Below are 24,636 nucleotides of genomic sequence, written 5' to 3' on the forward strand. Positions count from 1 at the left end.
AACAACTTGTCACATATTCTCAGGTATAGACTGTGGAGAAAGATCCACATTTTTTTTACACCAGATCTTCTGCTGAGAGCCATCAGCACTCATACAGTACAAGCACTTCTGTGGGAATGGAGCTGATCCCCTCATGCTGTTCCTTCCACACTTGGAGTCACACCTATTGTCAGCTGTTCACTAAAGTGGAACAATGGCAGTCAAGAGTGAGTTCATAGCTCAGATGGCCACAGCACTCCTGTTTAAGGTCTCTCCTGGACAAAAATGAGAAGCTGAAATACATTCCAATTGCAATATTACTGTGTTCTACACCCTAGGAAATGGAGTTTTAAAAGAAAACAGTGATAACGGAATACAACCCACAATCCGACTACAGCAGTTAAAGGCAGGTAGTTATTTCTTTACAATCCCTCAAGAGAAATTCATTTAGTTTCAGTGAAAAGTGTGTGCGGTAAGAGGTATCTAAACTGGTAGTTAAAGCAAAGAATGCCCTCTCTTTTACTGCAATTGACTGTGCTTTCCTGCATTAAAAAGAAGCCACTATGCATGACTTTCAGAGCGACGGAACACTCAAGAGCTTACTTGCTAGATATTCAATAGATCTAACTGTAACAACTCCTCAGTATGGGTCAACAGTATGAAATGAACCATGAGACGTACAACTTAAATGGACACATAAGCATGGAACAGACTCTGAAGCCTACAGTGGCAGATTATGATCTGATAAAACAAAAAGTAAAATTAAAAACAGAAAATGTTCAATTTAAAACATAACAGGAAAGAAGACACTTACTCTGGTGTTTGCATGTCTCTCTTTTGCCTAGGAACAAAACAAAATTAATGAATTAAATAATAGGCATTGATACTTGAAACATCAAAAGATATTTGCTAATGGTGGACCCACTTTTGGCAGATGTTGAGAAGATGATTATTTAATGCACTTGTCAGTATCTGCCTACAAGTATAGGGCCAGAGTGACTGCACACACAAACACATGACAACCAAATGGAATGGACACACAGAATGAAAGAGAACGATGAAAAGGCTTGAGGGAAAATAAATTCACATGAATGGAGCTAAAATATGAATTCATGCAATGGGATGGACAGAGTCTGTGCTCTCTACCTGCTTTACTAACCTGTGATATTACTGTTAGTAGGAACTGAAACAGAATAAATAGAATCCTTTCCCCAATATTATTTTAAGGTATAATCACAAAATAGAAGTGTCTAGGTACTTTTTTAAAAAAAAAGTGTGCTCATGTTTTGAGTCCCTGTGTATATGCATTTGGCAGCAGTGTGATTTACTTACACTCCTTCCCGACGGCAAAACATGATGTAACCAAGGATCACAAAAAGCACCAGGGCAACGGCTATTGGTATTGCCAGCGTAATCACAAAGTCTGTGTAATAGTCCTTGCTTTTCAGATTTGTAGAAGGTGGTTTATACTCTCCATTGTCTGGCAGAACACCATCTCCCCGAATCACTTCACTGTTGACAGAAGGCATTTTCGATTTGTCGACCTGCCACCAAATTGTAAGAAAAAAATGGCTCCATCTTTTTGTTTTACTTTTTCTTAAAAATGTGCTAGATATACCACATTTCAATACTTATACAACTGGGAGTGAAAAATTGTTCCTTCCACAGCTTTGATGTTCCTCATCTTGGTCAGCACAATGGGTTCAGGACCGTGTCTACTTTCTTCAGTCCAATACTTGAATGTATTATGTATTAGCATTGTTGTTCATTTTGCAATATATAAATAAATAAATCATAAATAAAAAGCATTTTCAGATTTTTTTTCTCCATGCATCCAGGACATCCTGAGCACAATTAACTCAGCCACTGTACAACCATCAAAATTGTTTTATTTCTTTTTGGGAAAGATCAGCCTTGGCACACACAGTTCTGGCAGCTGCACAAAAATATTTAGTAAGGGTAATTGAAAAAATATCTATTTCAGTTTCGAGGCCCCCCCCCCCATAAACATTGGGGCTATTTTCCAAATTTTCCTATGCTCCACTGTAAGATCCTATTTCTTACCAGCAGCAAATAAATCAGATCTTTCCGTCTTTGACACCAGCCTCACAACATTGGTTGATCAAAGCTTATTTCTGGTTTTTATAGCTTAGTACCTTTCCAAACACTGCACCTCACCACGGACGAAGGTATGGTTTCAGTTTAGCATTTTAGATGGGGTGGCAGTGCAGTTATAATCAGCATCAGCATCCTTACACTAAGAGGGAAAATTGACAACATTCTTAATCCAGATCGAGGATGACATGAGTTTACGGCACTTAGTGTCAGTGTCAGCTTGTGGGTTCAAGTCCCATCTCACTCCAGAAACGTCAGTATAACTGACGTTTCATGCAGAACAGAGGGATCTTTAGGCTTCGACATTAAACCAAGGCCCTGTCTGCTGTCTTAGGTGAATATTAATAATTCCATGAGAAGATTTGAAGAGCAGGAGAGTTCTCCCAGTATCCTTGTCAATATTTCTGTCTCATTCGTCTCATTGCTGTTTGTCGGAGTCTGTTATGTGCAAGGTGGCTGCTGCATTTCGCAGATTGCAAGTGATTACACTTTAAAAATATTTCCTTGGCTGTAAAGCACTTCGAGATCATGAAAGGTGCTGTATAAATGTAGGTTCTCCGAAGACAGAACAGTCTTGTGATTCAGAGGGCTGTTAGCGGCCATGGAAATGTACATGAACAAGAGTAAGAGATAAATCAAATCAAAAATGAATAAAGCATTAGGTTTGCACAACATACTACATATAAATATAAATCAAGCTATTTATATAATTAAGAGTCATGCTTTTTACTTTCATTTCATCCTTTCAGTTCTTATTAAAAATACTGAGAAACATGAGATATGTTAAATCGCTCCTGTGACTGTACAATGACATCTGACAACCATGTAGCTGATTTTCGTATTTCATGCCCATGAGCACATCTAATTAAATTAATGTAATGAAATTAGGGCAGACTTTTACAGATTTTTTTTATAACTAAATAGAGACTTTTTTAAAAAATTCATTCATGGGATGTGAGCGTCACTGGCTAGGCCAATATTTATTGCCCATCCCTAATTACCCATCCCTTGTTCAGAGAGCATTTAAGAAATCTGGAGTCACATGTAGGTAGGGATGGCAGATCCTAATCAACATTAGTGAACCAGATGGGTCTTTACGAAAATCAACAATGGTTTCAAATTTCACCATCTACTGTGGTGGGATTCAAACCTGGGTCCCCAGAGCATTACCATGGGTCTCTGGATTACTAATCCAGTGACAATACCACTATGCCACTGTTAAAGTGACTGCAATGAAATTCACAGAAACCATCCATATTTTCCAGCAGTGAGTAGAGGTGGTTGGCTGTGAAGAATGACATCAGTAGACCAGTTTGGCTAGGTCTTAATTCGGTACCAGAATATGAACCGTGGTGTTTTCACTACTGAAACAAATATACATAGTTAACTGATCTTTTCAGCCCCAAATTTTGCTCCAACCAGACATTAACAGCATTTGCCATTAGTTAGACTTGCCTCTATGCTCTAACTCAAACACATTTTGCCTATTTAGTTGCTGAAAGTACGAGCTGATAACAGCTCAGTGAGGAAAATGAAGCATTTGGGCCGAAGCAAACAAGGCAACAGACAAGGTATCTCCTTAACCAATGAGATCTAAGAATTAAAAATAAATAATGGAAAGACTGAGAAGCAGAGTGAATGCAATGCTAAATCAGGAACAGAAAGAAATAAGAAAGGGAAAGGAAGATTGGATTGAGAGACAGACAGAAAGGGAAAGACAAAAGATAACAGCATCATTACAACTGCCCCAAAAATTCAAAGCCTGAAGGAATGAGACTCACATTTATAATAGTTAATTTTCAGTGCCAGAGCAGTTGATTAGCAAACATTTACGGAGAAGTGTAAGGTGATACATTTTGGTACAAAGAACATGGAAAGAGAGTAGAAAATAAAGGATACCATTCTAAAGGGTGTGCAGGAGTAGAGAGACCTGGGTATATCAATCATTAAAGATGGCAGGACAGGTACAGAGAGCTCTACCTAAAGCATACAGTATCCTAGGTGCCATTAATAGGGGCACAGAATAAAAGAGCAGGGAGGTTATGATGAACTTATATAAGACACTGGTTAGACCTCAGTTGGAGTATTGTGTACAATTCTGGATGCCACATTATAGGAAGGACGTGGACGCATTGGAGGGAGTGCAGAAGAGGTTTACAAAAATGGTTCCAGGGATGAGAAGCTTCAGTTATGAGGAAAGATTGGAGAAGTTGGGACTATTTTCCTGGGAGAGGAGAAGGCTAAGAGAAGACTTGAAAGAAGTTTTCAAAATCGTGAGCGGTCTAAATAGAGTAGAAAAGGAGAAACTGTTCCTGCTCATAAACTGATCAAGAACCAGAGGGAACAGTTTTAAAGTGTTTTGCAAAAGATGCAAATATGATGCAAGAAAAAACTTTTTCGCACAGCGAATAGTTAGGGTTTGGAATGCACTGCTGTGAAATGAAGTGCAGGGAGCCAGGTTCAATTGAGGCAGTCAAGGGGGCAGTGGATGATTATTTAAGTAGAAACAATATGCAGGGTTATGGAGAAAAGGCAGAAGATTGGCATTAAGTTAAAATGTTCAGAAAGCCGGTGAGACATGAAGGGCTGAATGGCCTCCTCCTACACCGTAACAATTCTGTGATTTACAATCATATTATTAAAGGGGTACTGGTGCCTACCCTCACTAGCCTTAAATTTTCTGCTGAGTTTAGTTCATATTCACCATGCAAGTACAGAAAATTCATAATATTCAATGCATTTCAGTGGCAAAGTAGACACCAAAATGCCATTTTTGTGAAGCTAACAGCAATTTTTGGATTTGTGAGTTTAACCGTGTTTCTGCCCCCCAGCCTGAAGTCACTGTACAATTTATACATAAACAGTGACCATTATTAGGGTCACTGTTATTTTGACAGCAAATTCTAGCATAATATAAATAAATTACTAAAGTGTTCTTTTCAAGAGCTATAGAACATTAATTCCAGGCAGGTTAAGAGTCATAAGAAAATCCCAGACCAGGTCTGGCCAGCACCAGCATCAGATGATACTCAATATTCAGGTCCACATTTCATTGATCTTCGTATTGTGAAGAGTGGCCATTGAAAATGAAAATACTAATGAAATTGCATCTATAATTAATCTACATTTTGTAATTTGTTTTATTATCTCACATCTGCCCATGTTTGCCTCTCAATACAACATACCTTCCCAGCTGACAGACTGGCAAGTCTCACTCCAAAGTGTGATAGTGGATAGATCTGCATAGCTCAGTAACGGATAGGAACATTGTCATGAAACAATTAATGTAATATAATGCTATTGGATTTTTTTTTTAAGAGGTTTAGTCTGTGGGTGTGTCTGTGTGTCTTAATTTGATTAAAGCCAGCTAGTCTGGGTGCTTTGATGTACAGTAGTTTTGAGATGTAAACAGGTAGAGGTATATTTCTGTTTTGTTAAATAGAGCATTCAAGAGCCGGAGTGAAATCTTTCACCAGGCTAGGTGACACCAATCAATGTTTATATTACTAGTAAAATTGGTACAGTGAAAGGAGTTCAAAGGGCCTGGTGATACAATGAAAATTTACATTCAAAGGGGAGTGCTGGGTTATAACAGAAGGGAGTTTTTGTGTATGTAAAGCAGAGGAATGTAGGATCAAGGCCTGTAAGCCTACAATTGTCTGCAAAGGAACCAAATTGAAAGGAACCTCATTTTGAACTTATAAGGTGAAAATGCTTAGCTTGGTGTCTGCTTAAAGTCTATTAATTTAGAGATTAATTTGGGAATTTGTTAAAAGTTATGATAGTAGTAATTTGTAGCCACGTGTAAGTGTTTAATATCTTGTTATAAATTAATCAATGTCTCATTTAGTTTGATATAAAAAACCTCTCGAGAACTGGCGGTCTTATTCCTGAATTTAGAGCTGCAATTCAAAACATACCAATTGAAAATATAGGCCAGGATTTTCCCCTCGGCGATTTGGGGGCGGGGCCCACTCACCAAGGGGAAAATGATGCAGGAAGACGTTGGGAGAAACCCCCGACGTCATCCCGGTCCATTTAAATCTTCAGGAAGGCAGGCGGACAGCGAAATCAGCTGTCCACCCGCCGACCTGTCATTGGCCAATTAAGGCCATTGACAGGCTATTTAACCTCATTAAAGACCCTGCCCGTCCAAGCTTAAGGCTGGCGGGCAGGCCAGGAGCCCCAGCGGGCTTCAGATTATTCATGAAACTTCATCCACTGGCGGGATGAAGTTTAATATCCCTTTTTTAAAAAAATAAACTTAATGTGTTTCTTATTAACATGTCCCATCTTGTGTGACATTGTCACATGAGGGGGACATGTTAATAATGTTAATATTTGTCTATTTTTTGACTTTTCTTACCTGTCAGTAAACTCCCTGAGACAGCACCTTGCCTCAGGGAGCAGTGTGCTCTTTTGCGCACATGCACGTAAGAGTTCATTTTGACAGTTGGAGATTCGTGCGCCTCCATAGCACTTCCTGTGGGGAGGGGTGGGGGGGGTGGTGGGCTTTGAGAGGGGCTGATTACAATGTGTGCAGAATTAGGGGTGGGGGAAAGAGGGGCATTATTGAGTCTTCTATCACCAGGGAATATGGAGAGTTTAGCTGAAACCTACATGAATACATAAAATAATAACATTTTTACAAAGTACTTTGGAAACTCAGATTTTCATATTTATGGGACATATATGTTGACCTATAATGCACAAACTTTAATAATTATATACTGAATGCTACAATGATGATTAATTGTTGTTTTGTATTTGTTGGTGTCAGGGGTCATAATAATTTTCGAGTGTTAAAATGGGTCACATTGTAAAACAGTTTGGGAAGCACTTGTTTTAGCTTGTCCTCTTGCCACCTGGAGGAGAAGGTGCAACTGAATCAATCAAACTTTGGATAATTATTTAATGGAAACAAATATTGTCAATCTAAATGCTACCTAAACATGCTCAATAGTAATTACATCATGATTTGATTGGAATCCTCTTGTAAATTTTCTTCTAATTTAATTTTAATATTTTTGTTAAAGTGGAACTGTCTTATGATGGATTGGGGTGAGCAAGTCCCAAACAAGATAACGTTGAGATTGCGATCCTTGACAGATAGTGAACTAAAGGTGGGGAACAGCTGGCAAATTATGGCAGTGCTGTTTGACAGGGAGCAGTTCATTACCTACGTTTACGATTTAGGCTTGGGAACTGGAAGTATAATTTCAAAATTTTCCAATGACATCAAACTGGCTTGTATTGTTAATAGAAAGGAGGACTGTGACAGAAAACAGGAAGATAACAACACTTTTACAAAATGGGCGTGCAACTGTCGACGAGTAAATGTGTGGTGTTGCATTTTGGTAAGAAGAAAATGGAGGCTGCATACTCCTTGTTAAATAGTTATCTAAATGGGATACAGGAACAGAGGGATCCGGGGATGCAGATACGCAAATCATTACAAGTTAATATGGCCATAAAAATAAGCAAACAAAGTTCTGGGATTCCTTTCTAGAGGCATAGAATGGAAAAGCAGAGAAGTTGGGTTAAACTCAGATAGAACCACACTTGGAAAAATGTAAACAGTTCTGCTCTCCATAGGATAAAAGGAATACAGAGGCACTGGGAAAGATGCAAAAAAGATTTAATTAGGATTATCTAAGGTTATGCCTCAGGAAAGACTGAATAAAAAAGATCTGGGGATTCTGGTAGATGTCTTCAAGATTATGAAAGGGTTTAATAGAATAGACACAGAAAATGTTTGCACTTGTTGGTGACACCAGAACTATAGAACCCCTAAACATAATATATTCATTATAAATTCAATAGGGAATTCAGGAGAAGCTTCTTTACCCAGAGAGTGATTAGAATGTGGAACTCAACTGACACAAATAGTTGAAGTAAATAGCATAGATGCACTTAAGGGGACTCTAGAACAACACATAGAAGGATCCACGCCAATGTTTATGTTCCACATGACCTTCCTGCCATCCTTCTTCAACTAACTCCATCAGCATATCCTTCTAAGGAATTGAATTCCTTTGATTCCTTAGAAGGATATGCTGATGGAGTTAGATAAAGAAGAGTGGCAGGAAGATCATGTGGAACATAAACATCGGTGTGGATCTGTTAGTCCAAATGGCTTAAGTGCTGGAAATATTATGTAATAATCCTGAGATAAAGCTTGAAAGCATAGAACATCAAAATTCCAAAACAGGAATGTAGAAAGGATTATAAAACCACAAATGGATAATATTTGACTTACCAAAGACAGTTTACACCAATCAATATCAAACTGGGCCCTGAATTTCTTGTCACAGCTTATGTTTGGTTCCATCTCCTGACTACACTTCAGCTGGTTCTGTGGAGTTTCCACCTCTCTTAGGCATGATGAGAAAGTCACATCCGTACCCACCATGACATAAACCCTGCAGAGGAAGAATTTCAACAGAACGTAAGGTTTTTCAGCAACCTGAAAACCTAGGTAATGAACCATCATCCAGAGCTAGGTACTACCAAGTGCATTTGCACCTCGAAACTGAAATTTCACATTACATTTGGATTTTACAAAAATAACAAACAGAAAAAGATTCACTGGCTTATCCAGCCTGTCCAAAAGAGGGGCGATGCCTTATGCTTAACAATATATGCACTTCCCGCTCAGCTGAGGTATGCAGGACAAGAAATTGGGATTGTTTGCGAACGTTTTCAGGGAATTACCCTCAGGCCTCTAAAATGGCGGCTGCACTGCGAATGCACCGATTTGGGGTGAGTTGCCATGGATGCCTTACTGACGAGGGCTTTAGTGCACAAATAGTGAACAGCTAGCAGAAGTATGGAATACAGCATGTCAGGGAGAATGAATAGTGGACTATTGATCAGGACAAGCTGCTGAAAGAGGGAGGAGAAGAAGGAAGAGGGGGACAAGGGCTCACAGCTGGAAGCCATAGCTGTCCGCAGAATTCAGCAGGTAATTTTCCAACCTGAAACTCAGCGAGAAAAAATGTGCAAGATCCCTGCGCTCCAGTAGCAACGTCCTCATTGAAATCTGCAGCCACAACTGCAACATCAGAGCTGGGCAAGGAATGCTAGTGCATGCAAACATTTATGCTTCTGCCTCATTCCAGGTTGGCCTGGAGATATCTGCAACATTCCACTGTTGTGTAAGGTTCTCTACTCAATGAGAGCTAACTACATACCAGTTAGTTTGACTTCAGTAGTAGGGAAACTTCTGGAGACCATAGTTCGGGAAAAATCAATAATCACTGAGACAAGTGTGGAATAATATAGGAAATACAGCATGGATTCATGAGGGAAAAATAACATTTAACTAACTTGCTGCAATTTTTTGAAGAGTTAACAGATAAGGGTGATGAGGGCAACACTGTTGATTGGTATATATGGATTTTCAAAAGGCATTTGATGCAGTGCCACACAAAAGACTTGTGATCAAAATTCTAGCTCATGGAATAAAATGGAAAGTAGGCACTTGGATAAGAAATTGGCTGAGTGCTGGAAACAGAAAGTAATTATAAATTGTTGTTTTTCAAATTGGAAGGTCAGTAGTGGAGTTCCCCAGAAAGTAGTTATAAATTGTTATTTTTCAAATTGGAAGGTCCGTAGTGGAGTTCCCCAGGGGTCAGTGTTGGGAACCTCGCTCTTCCTGATATATATTAATGACCTAGACTATAGTTCAGGGCATGATTCCACAATTTGCAGATGAAAAGAAGATTGGAAACATTGTCAGCTGTGATGAGGATAGTCTTGAACTTCAAAAGGACATAAGACACATTGGTAGATTGGGCAAACAAGTGGCAGATGAAGTTCAATGCAGAAAAGTGAGAGGTGATTCATTCTGGCAGGAAGAATATGGTGAGGCAGTACAAAATAAAGGGAGAAACTCTAAAGGAGGTGCAGAAACAGAGGGATCTTGTTGTATATGTACTAAGTCATTGAAAATGGCAGGAAATGTTGAGAGAGCAGTTACTAAAGCATATAGTATCTTAAGCTTTATTAAAGTAAGGAGGTCATGTTGAACTTGGATAAGACAGTAGTTAGGCCTCATCTGGAGTACTGCGTCTGGTTCTGGGCACCATGCTTGAGGAAGGATGTGAAGACACTGGAGGCAGTACAGAGCAGATTCAGAAGAATGATTCCAGGGATAAAGCACTGCAGCAATGAGGATAGATTCGAGAGGTTGGGACTGTTTCCCTTGGAAAAAAGAAGGCTGAGAGGAGACTTGATAGAGGTATTCAAGATCACGAGGGGTATGGACAGGGTAACTAGTGAGAAACTGTTCCCACTCAAGAGGGCATCAATACCTGGAGGGCACAGATTCAAAATACTTGGCAAAAGGAGTAAAAGTGATATGAGGAAAATTTTTTTCACCCAGAGGGTGGTTGGAGTCTGGAACGGAATTCCTGAGAGGGTCACAGTCTTAGAGGTCTACAGCACAGAAAAAGGCCCTTTGGCCCATTGAGTCTGCACCGGTCAAACAAGTACCTAACTATTCTAATCCTATTTTCCAGCACTAGGCCATAGCCTTGTATGTCATGGCATAGCCAAATACTTCTTAAAGGTTGAGGGTACCTCCACCCTTTCAGGCAGTGAGTTCCAGATTCCCACCACCCTCTGGGTGAAAAAATTCTTCCTCACATCCCCTCTAAACCCCCTGACCCTTACCTTAAACCTATGCCCCGTGGTTATTGATCCCTCCACCAAGAGGAAAAGTTCCTTCCTGTCTACCCTATCTATGCCCCTCATAATTTTATACACCTCAACCATGTCCCCCCTCAATCTCCTCTGCTCCAGGGAAAATAACCCCAGTCTATCCAATCTCTCCTCATAACTAAAACTCTCCAACCCAGGCAACATCGTAGTAAATCTCCTCTGTACTCTCTCTAGTGCAATCGCATCCTTCCTAGAATGCAGATTCCAGAACTGCACGCAATACTCTGGCTGTGGCCTAACCTGCATTTTATACAGCTCCAGCATAACCTCCCTGCTCTTATATTCTATGCCTTGGCTAATAAAGGCAAGTATCCCATATGCCTTCTTAACCACCTTATCTACCTGTCCCGTTACCTTAAGGGAACGGTGGACATGCACACCAAGGTCCCTCTGACCCTTGGTACCTCCCAGGGTCCTACCATTCATCGTGTATTCCGTGCCTTGTTTGTCCTGTCCAAGTGCATCTTATCTGGATTAACTTCCATTTGCCACTGATCAACCCATCTGACCAGCCCTTTTATATCCTCCTGTAGTCTAAGGCTATCCTCCTCACTATTTACCACCCCGTCAATTTTCGTGTCATCTACAAACTTACTGATCAACCCTCCTACATAGAAGTATAAATCATTTATATATACCACAAACAGCAAGGGACCCAGCACTGATCCCTGTGGAACCCCACTGGACACAGGCATCCAGTCACAAAAACACCCCTCGACCATCATCCTCTGCTTCCTGCCAATCAGCCAATTCCGGATCCAATTTGCCAAACTGCCTTGGATCCCATTATCAGTCTCCTATGCGGGACCTTACCAAAAGCTTTGCTGAAGTCTAAGCAGACTAAGTCAAATGCATTGCCCTCATCTACACACCTGGTCACCTCTTCGAAAAATGCAATCAAATTGGTCAGACATGACCTCCCCTTAACAAAACCATGCAGGCTGTCATTGATTAATCCCTGCCTCTCCAAGTGTAGATTAATTCTGTCCCTCAGAATTGCTTCCAATAGTTTCCCCACCACTGAGGTTAAACTGACTGGTCTGTAGTTCCTTGGTTTATCCTTTCCTCCCTTCTTGAATAACGGTACCACATTGGCTGTCCTCCAGTCCTCTGGCACCTCTACTGCTGCCAGAGAGGTATTGAAAATTATTGCCAGTGCCCTTGCTATCTCCTCCCTTGCCTCACTCAACAACCTGGGATATATTTCATCTGGGTCTGGATGGAGATTTATCTACTTTTAAGCCTGCCAGACCATTTAAAACCTCCACCCTTTCTATGCTAATTTCTTTAATTATATCACAGTCCTTCTGCCTGATTTCCATACCCACATCATCCCTCACATTTGTGAACACCGACACAAAGTATTCATTTAGAACCCTATCTACGTCTTCCAGCTCCACACACAAATTACCATTATGGCCCTTAATGGGCCCTACTCTTTCCATAGTTATTCTCTTACTCTTAATGTACTTGTAAAATAACTTTGGACTTCCCTTTATTTTACCTGCCAATGTTTTTTCATTCCCCCTTTTTGCTCTCCTAATTTCCTTTTTAAGTCCCCCCCAACACATTCTATACTCCTCTAGGGCTTCCGCTGTTTTGAGCCCTCAGTATCTGCCATAAGCCCCCCCTTTTCTCTTTATCCAATCCTGTATATCCCTCGACATCCAGGGTTCCCTGGATTTGTTAGTTCCACCCTTTGTCTTTACTGGAATATGTTGGCCCTGCACTCTCCCTATTTCCTTCTTGAATGAGTCCCACTGCTCTAACGCAGATTTACCTACAAGTAGCTACTCCAAGTCCACTCTGGTCAAATCATATCTGATCTTATTAAAATCGGCCTTCCCCCAATTTAGAACTCTGGCTTTTTGGCCCATCCTTGTCCTTTTCCATAACAACCTTGAATTTAATGGAGTTATGATCACTAACTGCAAAATGCTCCCTCACTGATACCTCTACCACTTGTCCGGCTTCATTCCCTAAAATTAAGTCAAGTATTCTCTTGTCTCTTGCAGGACCTTCTACGTACTGGTGGTGGAGGCACCTTCGATCAAGATATTCAAAAGGGAGTTTGATTGCTATCTGAAAAGAAAGAATGTGCAGGGTCACATAAAGCAGGGGGGGAGGGACTAGGAAAAATGCTCTTTCAGACAGCCAGTGCAGACTTGAGGGCCAAACGGCCTCCTTCTGCACTGTAAATATTCTGTAAACTACATTTCATTGTCTTTTGTCAGAGAGGAGCAGGCAGTGCAAGCACGTGGCTTCACCAGGATCTCGGGTTTCCCCATGGTGCTATTGGCTACAGACACAGGTTTGTAGGCATCACATGTCAACTCCACCCTTGTCAGCATCTATATTGTGAGCATGAGCACAAGATGGAAAAGGTAGAAGTAGGAGCATAAGAACAAGGAATTGAGGTGGCAATCTAGACAGCCCCTGTCTATGAAGAACTCATCCCAATGCAACAATGCCAGTGACCAAAAGCCAATTCCCCATTCATCAACTATTCCACATTTACCTTCCCTCCATCACCAATCATCAGACTCCACTTAGGCACAATGCAAAAGTAAAAGTCAAATCAAAATAAACAATCAAACTAAATTTATAAATGAATCACACCATATTGCATACAAAATTCAACTAATCACTAGACTGTACCATCACGGTATGGGTGGCAGCAGTCTGGACTGGCTGGCTGATGGGCAACAGCAAGGGCGCTGGTTGAGTGGAAGGGGTTAGTGGACACATACTATCTCACCAAGAGAGGACAACAGACTGTGAAGGAATCCGTGTAAAGAAGCACGGCCATAATGAGGGGTTATAAGATTAAATAGAGTTATGAAAGCTTAAAAATTTTTTAAGTTTAAATACAGTTCACACTGCCTGACCACAGGTCCCTGCATGAAGGAACTTGCCTTTCCTTACAGCAATAAGAGAATCCCTAATAAGAGAGATACACACCCCCAGGGGTGGGGAAGCTCCCTTTCTTTGGGAAAGACAAATCAGTCCTTCAGACCAATTCAGCATCTTTAGAATCTGTCTTTCCCAACTAAGATTGGGAGGAATCATCTGAGATATTCACCTGATCAGGGATTGTATCAAAAAGGAGTTAGGATTATAATCCACCACAGGATACAGGATGAAACCACTGCCACTCCCCTGGGACACAGCATTCCTATGAGCCTGATGGAGGACAAACAAATTGCTGGATGTTGTCACATCCTACAAGCTCCTTTGCACACTGTAATCCACAGCCATGACAGCAGCAGTCTGAGCTTCATTTGCAGCACCCAAATGGTGGTTGGCTGCTGCTTGTTCTGCAATGGAAGGTGCGACATTGGCCATCAGGCACTGCATCGTGATTGAGTCTGCAAGTGTGCAAATGGAGTCGGCCACTACATCCATGCTGGAAAGGATGGACTCCAAGCTCTGCACAAAGCCCTGTGCCAAGTTGGTGCCTGGCTCCTACATGCACCTTGACAATGACCACAGGCTTTCTGGCAGGTTTCCAAATTCACATAGCACTTCATTATGCACACCCATCAGTGTTCTGCTGTAGGTTGCCCCATTGAACTCCCCATCAAAATTAGTGTGCAACCTCGCCCTCTGGCAAATTTGTGCTTGCTCTATCCTTGTCCACTGGTCTATCCTTGCTCCCTGCCCTGGCTGTAGCCCACTCGTGCTCGGTGCAGATCCGGTCTTCAAGCTCTGTTCTCAATCACACGCAGTGCCAGAATCTAAACTGGTGGCTGCAAATGTGAAATCGAGTGAAATCTTCATTGTCTTCTTGCTGTTCCTTCACTGCCTAGCACTTGGTTATCTGAAAGGTGAAAAGCACAAGGGTAAGGTTGTGGTGCAGGGACAGTGGGTGAGGAGATAAATAAGAGATGCGTGCTTACACCATCCACAGCCTGCAAATCAGAACTGAAAGAGGGGGAGTTGGGATGTGAGAAGGTGGTTTCATTATGAACATACCGGTAACTTTGAAGGTTTCAGTGGTGCCGGCCAACACCTCAGCAATGGCCCTTCCCAATAATGGTCAGCAAGGTCTCCTCCACAAAGGGTTAGAGCATGCAGGCATGCCTGTCCCCAACCAGTTAGCTCCTGCTCTCACCAGTTGTGTACCACACTATCTGCAACTGAGAGGGAATTGTGTTGGTGTTGTGTAATCTGTTTGGATGATATAGTATCATGGTTGAATAGCTGACAGTAGCCTTTGAGGGGTGGGTGTGAGGCTTGCAGCAATGCCAAGTACATGAGAATGTGATGGAATGAATATGAATGTCAGGTATGAATCCTCATGATCAAGATTGTTCCTAGATGGGTGATTGGGCTGTGGTGAATTAAGCAGCGTCTGAGGCTAGTGGTGCAGTTAGTAGGGTGTACCATTTGAAGATGCACCGTGACCACTTGTGTGAAGTCACTGACCTTCTTGCAGCACTGCATCCAGGTCCTTGGGGCTCAGCGTCTGGCACTGGCATCCAGGGCTATCTGCACCCACTGCCTTCTAAGCATGTGGCTGGAGGGCCTTCTGGCTCTCTGCAGATACTGGACATCTCTCTGCCTTTCCACCTCCTCTACCAACATCAAAATCTGAAAACTTTGCAGTTTGTGTTCTCCCATCTTGCAGAAAACATCTTCAATGTTTCGCAAATCAGAATCACTTCCTACACAACTGCCAACACCACTTCTGCCATAATAATAAATCTTCCCTTTAAATAGTGAGCAGGCTAGCTTTTAGTAGCACATAATAACATTAAGTGTTGCGAGCTAATCCTGATATTTGGCCCCAGCTACTGCATCCAGCCAATCAAAAACTTGGGGCAGAATTTTGCCCTTGACGGGCTAGTGGGCCCGACTGACTTGGCGGCAGGCGGGCCGCCGATTGCCGCTGCCAATAGGGGCCGCACCCAATTAAGGCCCGCCCAGCAGGTTAGCAACTCCTAAGGAGAACGGGAAAATAGTCGCGGAGGCGGGCGTGCTCAGACCGCCAGTTCCAATAGGGAACCAGCAGCCTGTATAAAGAGTGGCCAGGCAGCCTACTTGAGGCAGTGCTCGAAGGCCACTTGTGGAAAGAGACAGAGAGAGAGGCAGCTGCCACAGGACAGGAGCAAGAGGGGGGAGGTGCTGGCTGCAGGAGAGGCCAGCGGGGGGCCAGTGATGCCTGCCTTGCTGTCCTCCTCCAAGAGGTGTCCAGCCGTCAGGATATATTGTATCCGGATAATGGGAGGAGGGGGGGCCCCCCCATGTCACCAGCCAGGCATGGGAAGAGGTTGTGACGCTGTCAGCGCCCGTGATGTGCGGCGCACAGGCACGCAGTGCCGAAAGATATTCAAATGATTTGCTGCGCTCTGGAAGGGTGAGTACCATATCAGCCTTGGCCATCTGATCCAGCAGGGAGCCTTAGACTTTGAGCAGCACCCCCACCCACCCGCACCCCCACGTCTTGCTGTCATTACTGCATTGGGCATTTGGCACACGGGTGGGCAAATGGGTACTGACCATGCTTACATCAGCCTTAGTGGTTGAGGAGAAGATGGGTTCTCCCCGCAGCATATGTTGGTGTTTGTCGCATTTGAGTAGTCTGGGGATAACCTGCAGGGGAGCCAGCTAGACACGTACTCAGAGATCCAACATGTCATACCGATGGTGATGAGATGGTGGAAGGGGAGCCTCAAGGTGTCATCGCCAAGTGCCATCTGCTGGCCTCAGCACCACACCTGGTTGTACCTCCTTGCCATGGGTGCTAAGACCCGTGTGTTATTCCAAGTGATGGACGCCAAACGTGTCCAAGGTGGCCGTTGGGGGAGGGGGTTGGGAGCAGACGTACTATCTTCTGGGGACTGATCACCAGTAGTGTGGACAGGAGCCGCTGGAGGCCTCAGATGGGCCACTGTGGTTAGGGTGCAGTGTGCGTGTGCAAAGCACATGAGCTATCAGCCCCAATAAATCTTCTTCTCTGTTCTGCAGGCAAAAACTAAACACAATCGGTGGGAGCGCCAGAAGACTGGAGGTGGGGCGCCCTATTCCAGCGTCTCACGACATTTGAGGAGCAGGCCATGGAGCTGGGGAGGAGGCAGGCGGCCAGGGCGGCAGGTGGCAGCGAGGCTGGGGTCCAGCGGCCAGGTTTTTGAGGTCCATAGTCCCATCCATTCTGCCCACCATCCAAACCACTGATGGTTGCTGCAATCGCTAGTGCTGCAACACTGCTCGTTCATAGACTGAGACACTGATGTGTGGATCATACACAAAGGTCACTCGTCCCCTTGAGGAATCATGTCTCCACCACCTTCCAAAGTCACCTTATCCCATTTGTGACCGCTATCCCTATGGCCTACCATGCCATGGCATCGCTGCTGCATAGCCAAAGACTTATTACATCTTAGGAGGGTTTGTACCTCCACCACCCTTGCAGCCAGTGCACCCCACATTACTCTGTCCAAAAAGTTCTCAGCACCTCAGCTGTGAACCTCATGGCACTCAACTTAAATAAATGCCACCACGTTACTCATCCCTGCGCCAAGGGGAAATGTTGCCTTCTGTCCACCCGGTCTATGCCCCTGCTTACAGAATGAAGGCCAATAATCAATCTCCTGTGATCCACGGCAAATGTTGCAAGTGTTTGCGATGTTTCCTCAGCCCCGCAGCTATCCAGGCCAGCATGCATCCAGGTCAGGTACCTCTGCATTCTCCCTACTCCAATGGCACCTGTGGCATTCCTGAGGCCATCTGACTAGCCTGTCTGTATGCGCATCTAATGTTTGGGTCTCCTCTTGACTTTTTTCCACCCCACCAATGTTCATCTCCTTAGGGTCTTGAAGGGTGAGCGACTTATGAGGCTGGGGGAAAAGGGCTGAAAGGTTTAACTGACTGTACGCTAACTGGTGCACTGTCCTTGTTGTTAATTTCAGCATCACCTCCACATGGCCACGCCCAAAGACACCGCAGCACCCCCTCCACGCCTGAGGCCCAAGATGTGCAACTTGCAGCACATCTTTTCAGCCAGCCAGGTACCAGCGTAGACACAAACGCATCGGTGGGGAATTTACCGTCAGCTAGTGTCCCGGGTCACAGTGGAGAGGGCACTTCACAATCGCTGGAGATGGTAGGGACAGAGAGTGCCGATGGCGCCAGCAGCTGGAGGGCTGCAGGGGACCAGGCACATGCTGAGTCTGGCACTGATGACGTGCCTCTGGAGTTGTCCCCAATGCAGCAGCTGCAGGACAAGTGGCAGGAATCACGTTTCCATCTGGTAGGGTTGCATGAGGATGCGCTTCAGTTGGTCTCTGCGATGGAGGAGTTCAGGCAGAGTGCACGTGAAGGCATGAACCTCAGGACAGAGCTTCAGGCTTTCTCCACTGAGAGATTGGCGACTCTCATGGAGAGGGGGTTCGATCAGATGGAGAATATTCTAATTGGGTTATGCTCTGACCTGCAAGACCTCACAGCGGTACTGGCCACGGGTGATCATTCCTAATGTGGGAGATGTTGTGGGCACCAAGTGTCGCCACTCGGTGCCCATCCATCTGCGATGAGCAGGGAGGTCCAATGGGACCTCACGTCGGCGCAGCAGCTGCCTGTCTTCACTGCAAGCTCCTCTCAGGGCGCTCCGGATGAGGTCAGCAGCTCCTCCGCCCCTCTGCCAGTCAACGTTGCTTCGGTTGAAGCTGCAACAACTGGGGAGAAGCCAGTTCTGGAACTGGCCACTCCCTCCCAGGCGGGGCCATCAAAGGCTCCACGGGCCAGAAGACACTCGACAAGGTCATTGACGCCAACAGGACAGCAGAGTCAGCAGGCTGTCTTACAAGTCACTGAGTGATGGGGCGGCACCTCGACGTAGCACCCGCAAATGTAAGCATAAGGCACATTAGGCACTCATGGGTATGTCACTGGTGATTTTGTGTTGGCCTTGGAATAGGGAAAAATATACTTATGTTTGCAATAGAGACATTTCTGTTATATGTTGGACATAATAAAGTCCACTTTGCTGACCATGGCTGAGGGTGTTTCCTTTGTGCTGCATTTGTCTTTTTCACAGACATATAATGAGCTTTGAGTGGACATTGATGCTTCTGTACTAGGCCCTTAGTTGCAGCTGATAAGGTGGAAGATGTAGCACCTAAGTGCCACGTGTGGAAGCGCCAGGCAATGCTGGTCCTGCTGATCCATGTGTGTGGAGCTAGCTGAAGGGTCGTTGGATTAAACTGTCCCGGGTGTCCCTGCCTCCTTGATGTAACAGTGGGTCAGTGTGCTGCCCCTCATCATTGCCCTGTGCTTCTTCATCCTCTGAGCCACTGCTGGATTCATCACGTGCAGCCTCATCCACTGCATCAAGGTCTTCATCGTCAACTGCATCCCCCTGGGAGTGTCTGAGGACGTAGGCGTCTTGGGAGCTACCTGGGTACCTTGCACAAACTTGCAGAATCTGCATCCTGTGATCGCACACCATCTGCACGTTCACGGAGTGGATGGCCTTCCTGTTGACGAAGGTGCCGGGCTCGTCTGCTGGCGTCTTGATGGCCACATGTGTGCAGGATATAGCACCCAGGATGCGGGGGAAACCAGCAATGACCATGAAGCCTCTGGTTTGCTGTGCCTGACTTGCCTGGTTGCAGCGGAAGTGGATGAAGGTCAATACCCATCTGAACAGAGCGTCTGTAACCTGCTTGACACAAGTGTGGACAGCTGATTGGGAGACACTGCAAAGATCACCCACCGAACCCTGGAAGGAGCCAAAGGCATAGAAGTTTAGGGCAACTGTGACCTTCAAAGCCACTGGCATGGGCTGTCCACCCACATAGTTAGGGGGGATCTCAGCGCCAGTCATCTGACAGATATAGTTGACTGTCCCCCTTGAGAGTCGGAGCCTCCTTCGGCACTGCATCTCTGTCATATTGAGGTAGCTGCTATGCCACCTGTATACCCTGGCAGCAGGATAGTGGCATCTTCTGCAGCCCCTTCTGCCTTGGACTTCCTGTTGGCCCTGCGCCCCTTGTGCCTGCGCCCGGCCTCCCAAAGGTGGCTCCCCGGAGGCTGATTATCCACTCCTGGCCTCCTCCTTATTCTATCTCTCCCTCCTCAGAGGAGCTGCCTCCAGTGGAGATGTCAGAACCCATACCCAGGCTAAAGGGAGGCCTCCGGAGGCCCGATAAAGATTACTGTCTGCAGACTGGTTGCAAAGTACACAAAAAGCTCTTTGAAATCGATGTGAACTGCTAACAATCAAACTTTAAAATACTTGCTGCAATTAAAACTTCGTGGAAAACAGGAACAACCCCTCGGAGTCCACATATCCCGCCAGTGCATGAGTTTTATTAAAAATCTCCTACCTGCTGGACCGTTAGGCCCATGCGCTGACCCTAAGTTCACATGAGCCCCTCAAAATCCTTGACAATTGGCAAGTTAAGGGCCTTAATGAGGCCTGTAATTAACGGCAGGCGCGCGTCCTGCTGCTGTGCGCGCCCACCAACCAAAATATCGCGACGCTGCGCGCTGGCGTCAGGACAGGCACGCGCCATTTTAAGCGCTGGCATGCGGGTTCCGCTACCCACACATCAGCCAGAAAATTCTGCCCATGGTTTAGCACTGGTTGGATGGGGAAATCTTTTAAATGAACAGTTGGCATGAAGCTTGCATGCTGCCCACGTCACAAGCAAATGGTGAGGATTAATTACTCATTATGATTCCCTTATCAGTTTTTGAATGTTATCTAATTTAATCTGTCATCTCCTAAGAGGAGAAAATTTTGGGGGGTTGGGGTGGGGGCGCGTAAACGGAAACTTCATTTCTCTTAGGCAATCTAAACTCATCCCGAACACACTGGCCTTGAGTTGCACAATATCAAAAGCAATTTTGCTATAATTTCCTGGTAAATATACTAGAAATCCACAATCATTCTGATTCAGGTTTGGCAAGTGTGCAGTGGAAAAGACACAAACTAAGCTGGACTCAAGATATACCAGGTAAAAACCCATGTGGTTCACTAATGTCCTTTAGGAAAGGAAATCTTTCTTACCTGGTCTGGCCTACATGTGACTCCAGACTCACAGCAATGTGGTTAGCTCATAAATGCCTTCTGAAACGGCCTGGCAAGCCACTCATTAGTTCATCACCACCTTCTCAAGGGCAATTAGAGGTGGACAACAAATGCTGGCCAAGCCAGCGACACCCACATCCCGTGAGTGAATGTTTTTTTTTTAGTTCAGCCTTTCATAACATTTTCTGTGAGACCTTGTTTAGGATGGAACATTCACTCATCTCAAAAGTGAACGCTGCACCTGAGGTTATGTGGCTGGGGAAGAGGACAGACCAAATGAACAGTTTCCTCATCCCACGGCCGGAAAAGCATAGCCAAATGTACTGCTCTGCCTTCTACTGAAAGCGGGTTCAACTAGGCCTCCGGACCTTGACAAAAGGACGTAAACAAAAAGGACAAATCCACCCATGCCATTTTTTTTATGTCAAGCCTGATAGTAATTGAGCTCTTTAAGAGAAAAGTTACCTGCAGTCTTTTAGTATAGTGACCTGAACAGGTGAAGGAAACAACTGAAACAACAAAGAATCTGATGCAAATCAAAAAATTGCATTTTGTTTCTGAAAAATGAAACTCACCCTTCCTTCATATTATTGATGGGAAGAGGCACTCTCCCACCCCGATCAAGTGCTGAGGTGATATTGATGGCATTGAGACGATCAGGCTGCCAAACATTCTTCACTGCTCCCAGGAAATCACCAATAACCTCACTTGCCAACATCTCTTCAACATTCATGTTCTTCACAAAGAACTCTGCTTGATAGGGCAATGGGTAATCTTTAAACAACAAGAATACAAAGGTTGAAAATAATGGATGCTCAGATCACAATTTATGAACCACAAAATTATTTGGCAAGTAGTATTCCAGTGGGCTATATGTTGTGGTCACATTTATACCATCTATATACACAGTAATCTGGAAACTAATTTTCCCATGGTTTATACCCAGGGAACATTTATTCTCCAAGTTCAAATCACACAGCATGGGATGGAGACTCACAATATTTGATCTCTAGACTTTTCACATTTTCCCAAAAGAGTGGAGCAACTGCATCGACTACAAGCAAAGAGGTACTAAAGCCATTGAAATGATGTGAGGCCTGGAAAAGTAAGTCCTCCACAGCTGCAACCATCTTCTACCTATATCTTGGGAAGGGAGGCAATGATTTAACTGGGTCATTCAAATAACCTGATCCCCAAATCAGTGCTTGGTAATGCGAGCTAGGCACAACACATTTCATGAGGAGTAATAGGAGGGGCAGGGCCTTAGGTTGTAACTACATGTGAAGGGTTACAATTTTGAATAGACATTTGTGAATTTTCCATGCTGCTGGTGTCGTGCATGCTCGGTGGCGTGAGCGGACAATATGGCAAGAAGGCCAGAAATCGGTTACACAATGTCATAAAACCAGTTTGCGATCGTCCGCTCAACCCGTCAATGGCGAGGTGAGATCCCCGCTATCGGACATCAAGAACCTCATTGTAATACGTCTGCATGTCATTATAAGGCCAACCTGCCGGAATCATCCCCCCTTCGCCTGCTGCTGGACCGTCCGTCCACATCAACACGATTGCACATCGGTGCAGAGCACATCTTGACAAGTGTGACATGCAGAAGTCGGGACTTATCACCAGGGTCTTACTCACATTATGGACAACCAAGGAGCGGGGGGGGGGGACACGACTGTCCAGGTGAATGTGTAAGGGAGGGCTCTGATGAGCCAATGACTGCCTCCTGTGGAGAAAATTGGGGATTGGCAGAGAACTAGAGATGGGTGAGAATGACTAAGGGCAAAGCGTGATGGTAGGGTGGGAGGGTGAGGGTTCGACAGTATCAATAGGTGGGGACTCGGAGGCAGACACGGAGGGTGGGAAGGAGGTCGGGGAGATGAGTGTGGGTGGGGTGAGATTTTCGGGAAGAAAAGGAATGTGCACATTCACCAGGACATCACGAAGGAAAAGGGTTGTGGCTGGTAAGTCACGGAAGGGGGGTTGCAAGGTAATGCCGGGGTGGGGGGAGTCAACAGTAATGGGGGAGAAAGGAAATGGGTGATGGGGGAGGGGAAAAGATGGGGTAGGGCATGGAAAACTGAATCAAGACCATGCTGTCCAAATCGAAAGTGAAATGACAGTCGTGGTGGGTGAGATCAGGTGCTGCATGGGAATTTGGTGGGCGGAAATTTAGGTCTGTTCAGATGGACAACTGAACGAGGACTCCTGCAGGCAGCATTGAAAATGCTCAGGCCACTGAGGTGAGTGTGATACATGAAAGACCTATGTACTTGGGAGAGTGCTTACACGAGGCTCTGAAAGGCCCTGCCACACACACACACTTCTTCCTCCAGAATCACTCATTGGCCGGCTGCTCCCTCTGCAGTGAGGTAGGGCGAGGTTGAGGGGTTCACAGGCAAAGGGGACTCGAGGGGGAGAGGACAGCCTCTGAAATTCCTGAGTGGATGACTCAGGGGTGTCCAGCTGCCACTCCTCCTCCTTTCACATGCCTGGGAGCCCTGGCCTGACTCCTTGAGGGGAAGGAGCACCTGGAGGGACATCGAGGTGCCCCATTTCCCTCTCGCGTTGCCTCTGCAGGAACTCATCCATGATTCCCGCAATGGGAGTGCAGGTCTGCGTGCATCTCCGCGTTCTGTTGGACCAAGGTCTCCATGGTGTCCACCATCCTCCCCTTGAGACCTCCCTACGCACACATGTGGACACCACTTCATCAGAGAGCAGGCAGACGACTCCTCCAACTTGCCATGCCACTCTGTTGAGAGCTTCCAACAGCTCTGTGTGATGTTTCCACCCCTTCTGCTGACTCACCAGGATGATTTGGAAGGCCAAATCCAAAGGCTCGTCATCTGACTTGGACCTCACAGATGCCTCTTCTCCATAAGTTCTCTGAGTGCCGGGGAGCAGGCCAAACCTGCCTCCTCCTGCTGCAGATGTATGTCCGTGCAGTGACCACCAGTTTATGAACCCGAGCCTGCTCGAGATCTAGGTCCCACTGAGGTGTATATCTCTGTGCTGGTGCAGGGTGTGGGTAAGTGTTGTGACTGGTCTTCCAGGCTGCTTATTTCCAGTTCTTCAAAGGAGGAGGTGTCCACTTGGCTGGAGATGGGGACCTGGATGGAGCTGAGGGATTGACTGGCTGAGGGTGTCGATCGCTTGGCAGAGCTCCCTGTGAAGCAAAGTAGAGATAATTAGTGCATTTCAGCAGAGTCAAAAGCAGGAGACATTCACATTTGTGTTGAGAGGGGGATGATGTGGTGCAGGATCCTCACGTGGGTGTCCGCTGCCGACCTCACCCTGCCGACCGCAGGCATGGTCCATATCTTCACCAGTCAGCGTGATAGCACGCTCCTTAAAGTGAATAAGGGGCCTAATGTGGGCAACTCCACCTCCCGTCTGGGACATCTCCCTGCTGATGTGAGCCAGCTTCTCCTGTGTAGAAAGAGATGCAGAGTGTGTGAGCAGGACACATGGCACTGCGTAAAATGTTTGTGTGGTGAGCGGAGCCATGGACAAGATGAGGACATGAGCTTGAGAGAGTATGAGCCTCATGGAGATGTGAGGGTGTGTGTGAGAGTTAGTGGTGTTGTCCCTTGAGATCCGAGATCCCTGTGGATGTGTGAAGCATTTGAGTGCGTGAGAGTTGAGAGTGACGAGAAGAGAGAGTTACCTTGGTAGAATGGATGAGATGCTTCATCCTGTAGTGGCACTAGATGTCTGTCCTCTTTTGCAGGACAGTGGCATTGACTACTGCTGCCACCGCCTCCCAAACTGGA

The 24,636-nt window shown here is 45.3% G+C and overlaps 1 protein-coding gene across 3 annotated transcripts in view; it reads right to left on the reverse strand.

The window, feature by feature from the left end:
• Positions 1-24,636, reverse strand: part of sgce (sarcoglycan, epsilon) — an 86,067-nt gene that overhangs the window by 10,886 nt on the left and 50,545 nt on the right. For all 3 annotated transcript variants that reach the window (XM_041185009.1, XM_041185011.1, XM_041185010.1), the window contains 4 exons: positions 21,430-21,628; positions 8,354-8,516; positions 1,312-1,523; positions 794-820 (listed from right to left, as the gene is read on the reverse strand). In XM_041185009.1, coding sequence (XP_041040943.1) covers positions 794-820; positions 1,312-1,523; positions 8,354-8,516; positions 21,430-21,628 — 601 coding nt within the window. The remainder of the gene's footprint in view (positions 1-793; positions 821-1,311; positions 1,524-8,353; positions 8,517-21,429; positions 21,629-24,636) is intronic.

Source organism: Carcharodon carcharias, chromosome 3, assembly GCF_017639515.1.
Source record: "Carcharodon carcharias isolate sCarCar2 chromosome 3, sCarCar2.pri, whole genome shotgun sequence".
Taxonomy (NCBI): domain Eukaryota; kingdom Metazoa; phylum Chordata; class Chondrichthyes; order Lamniformes; family Lamnidae; genus Carcharodon; species Carcharodon carcharias.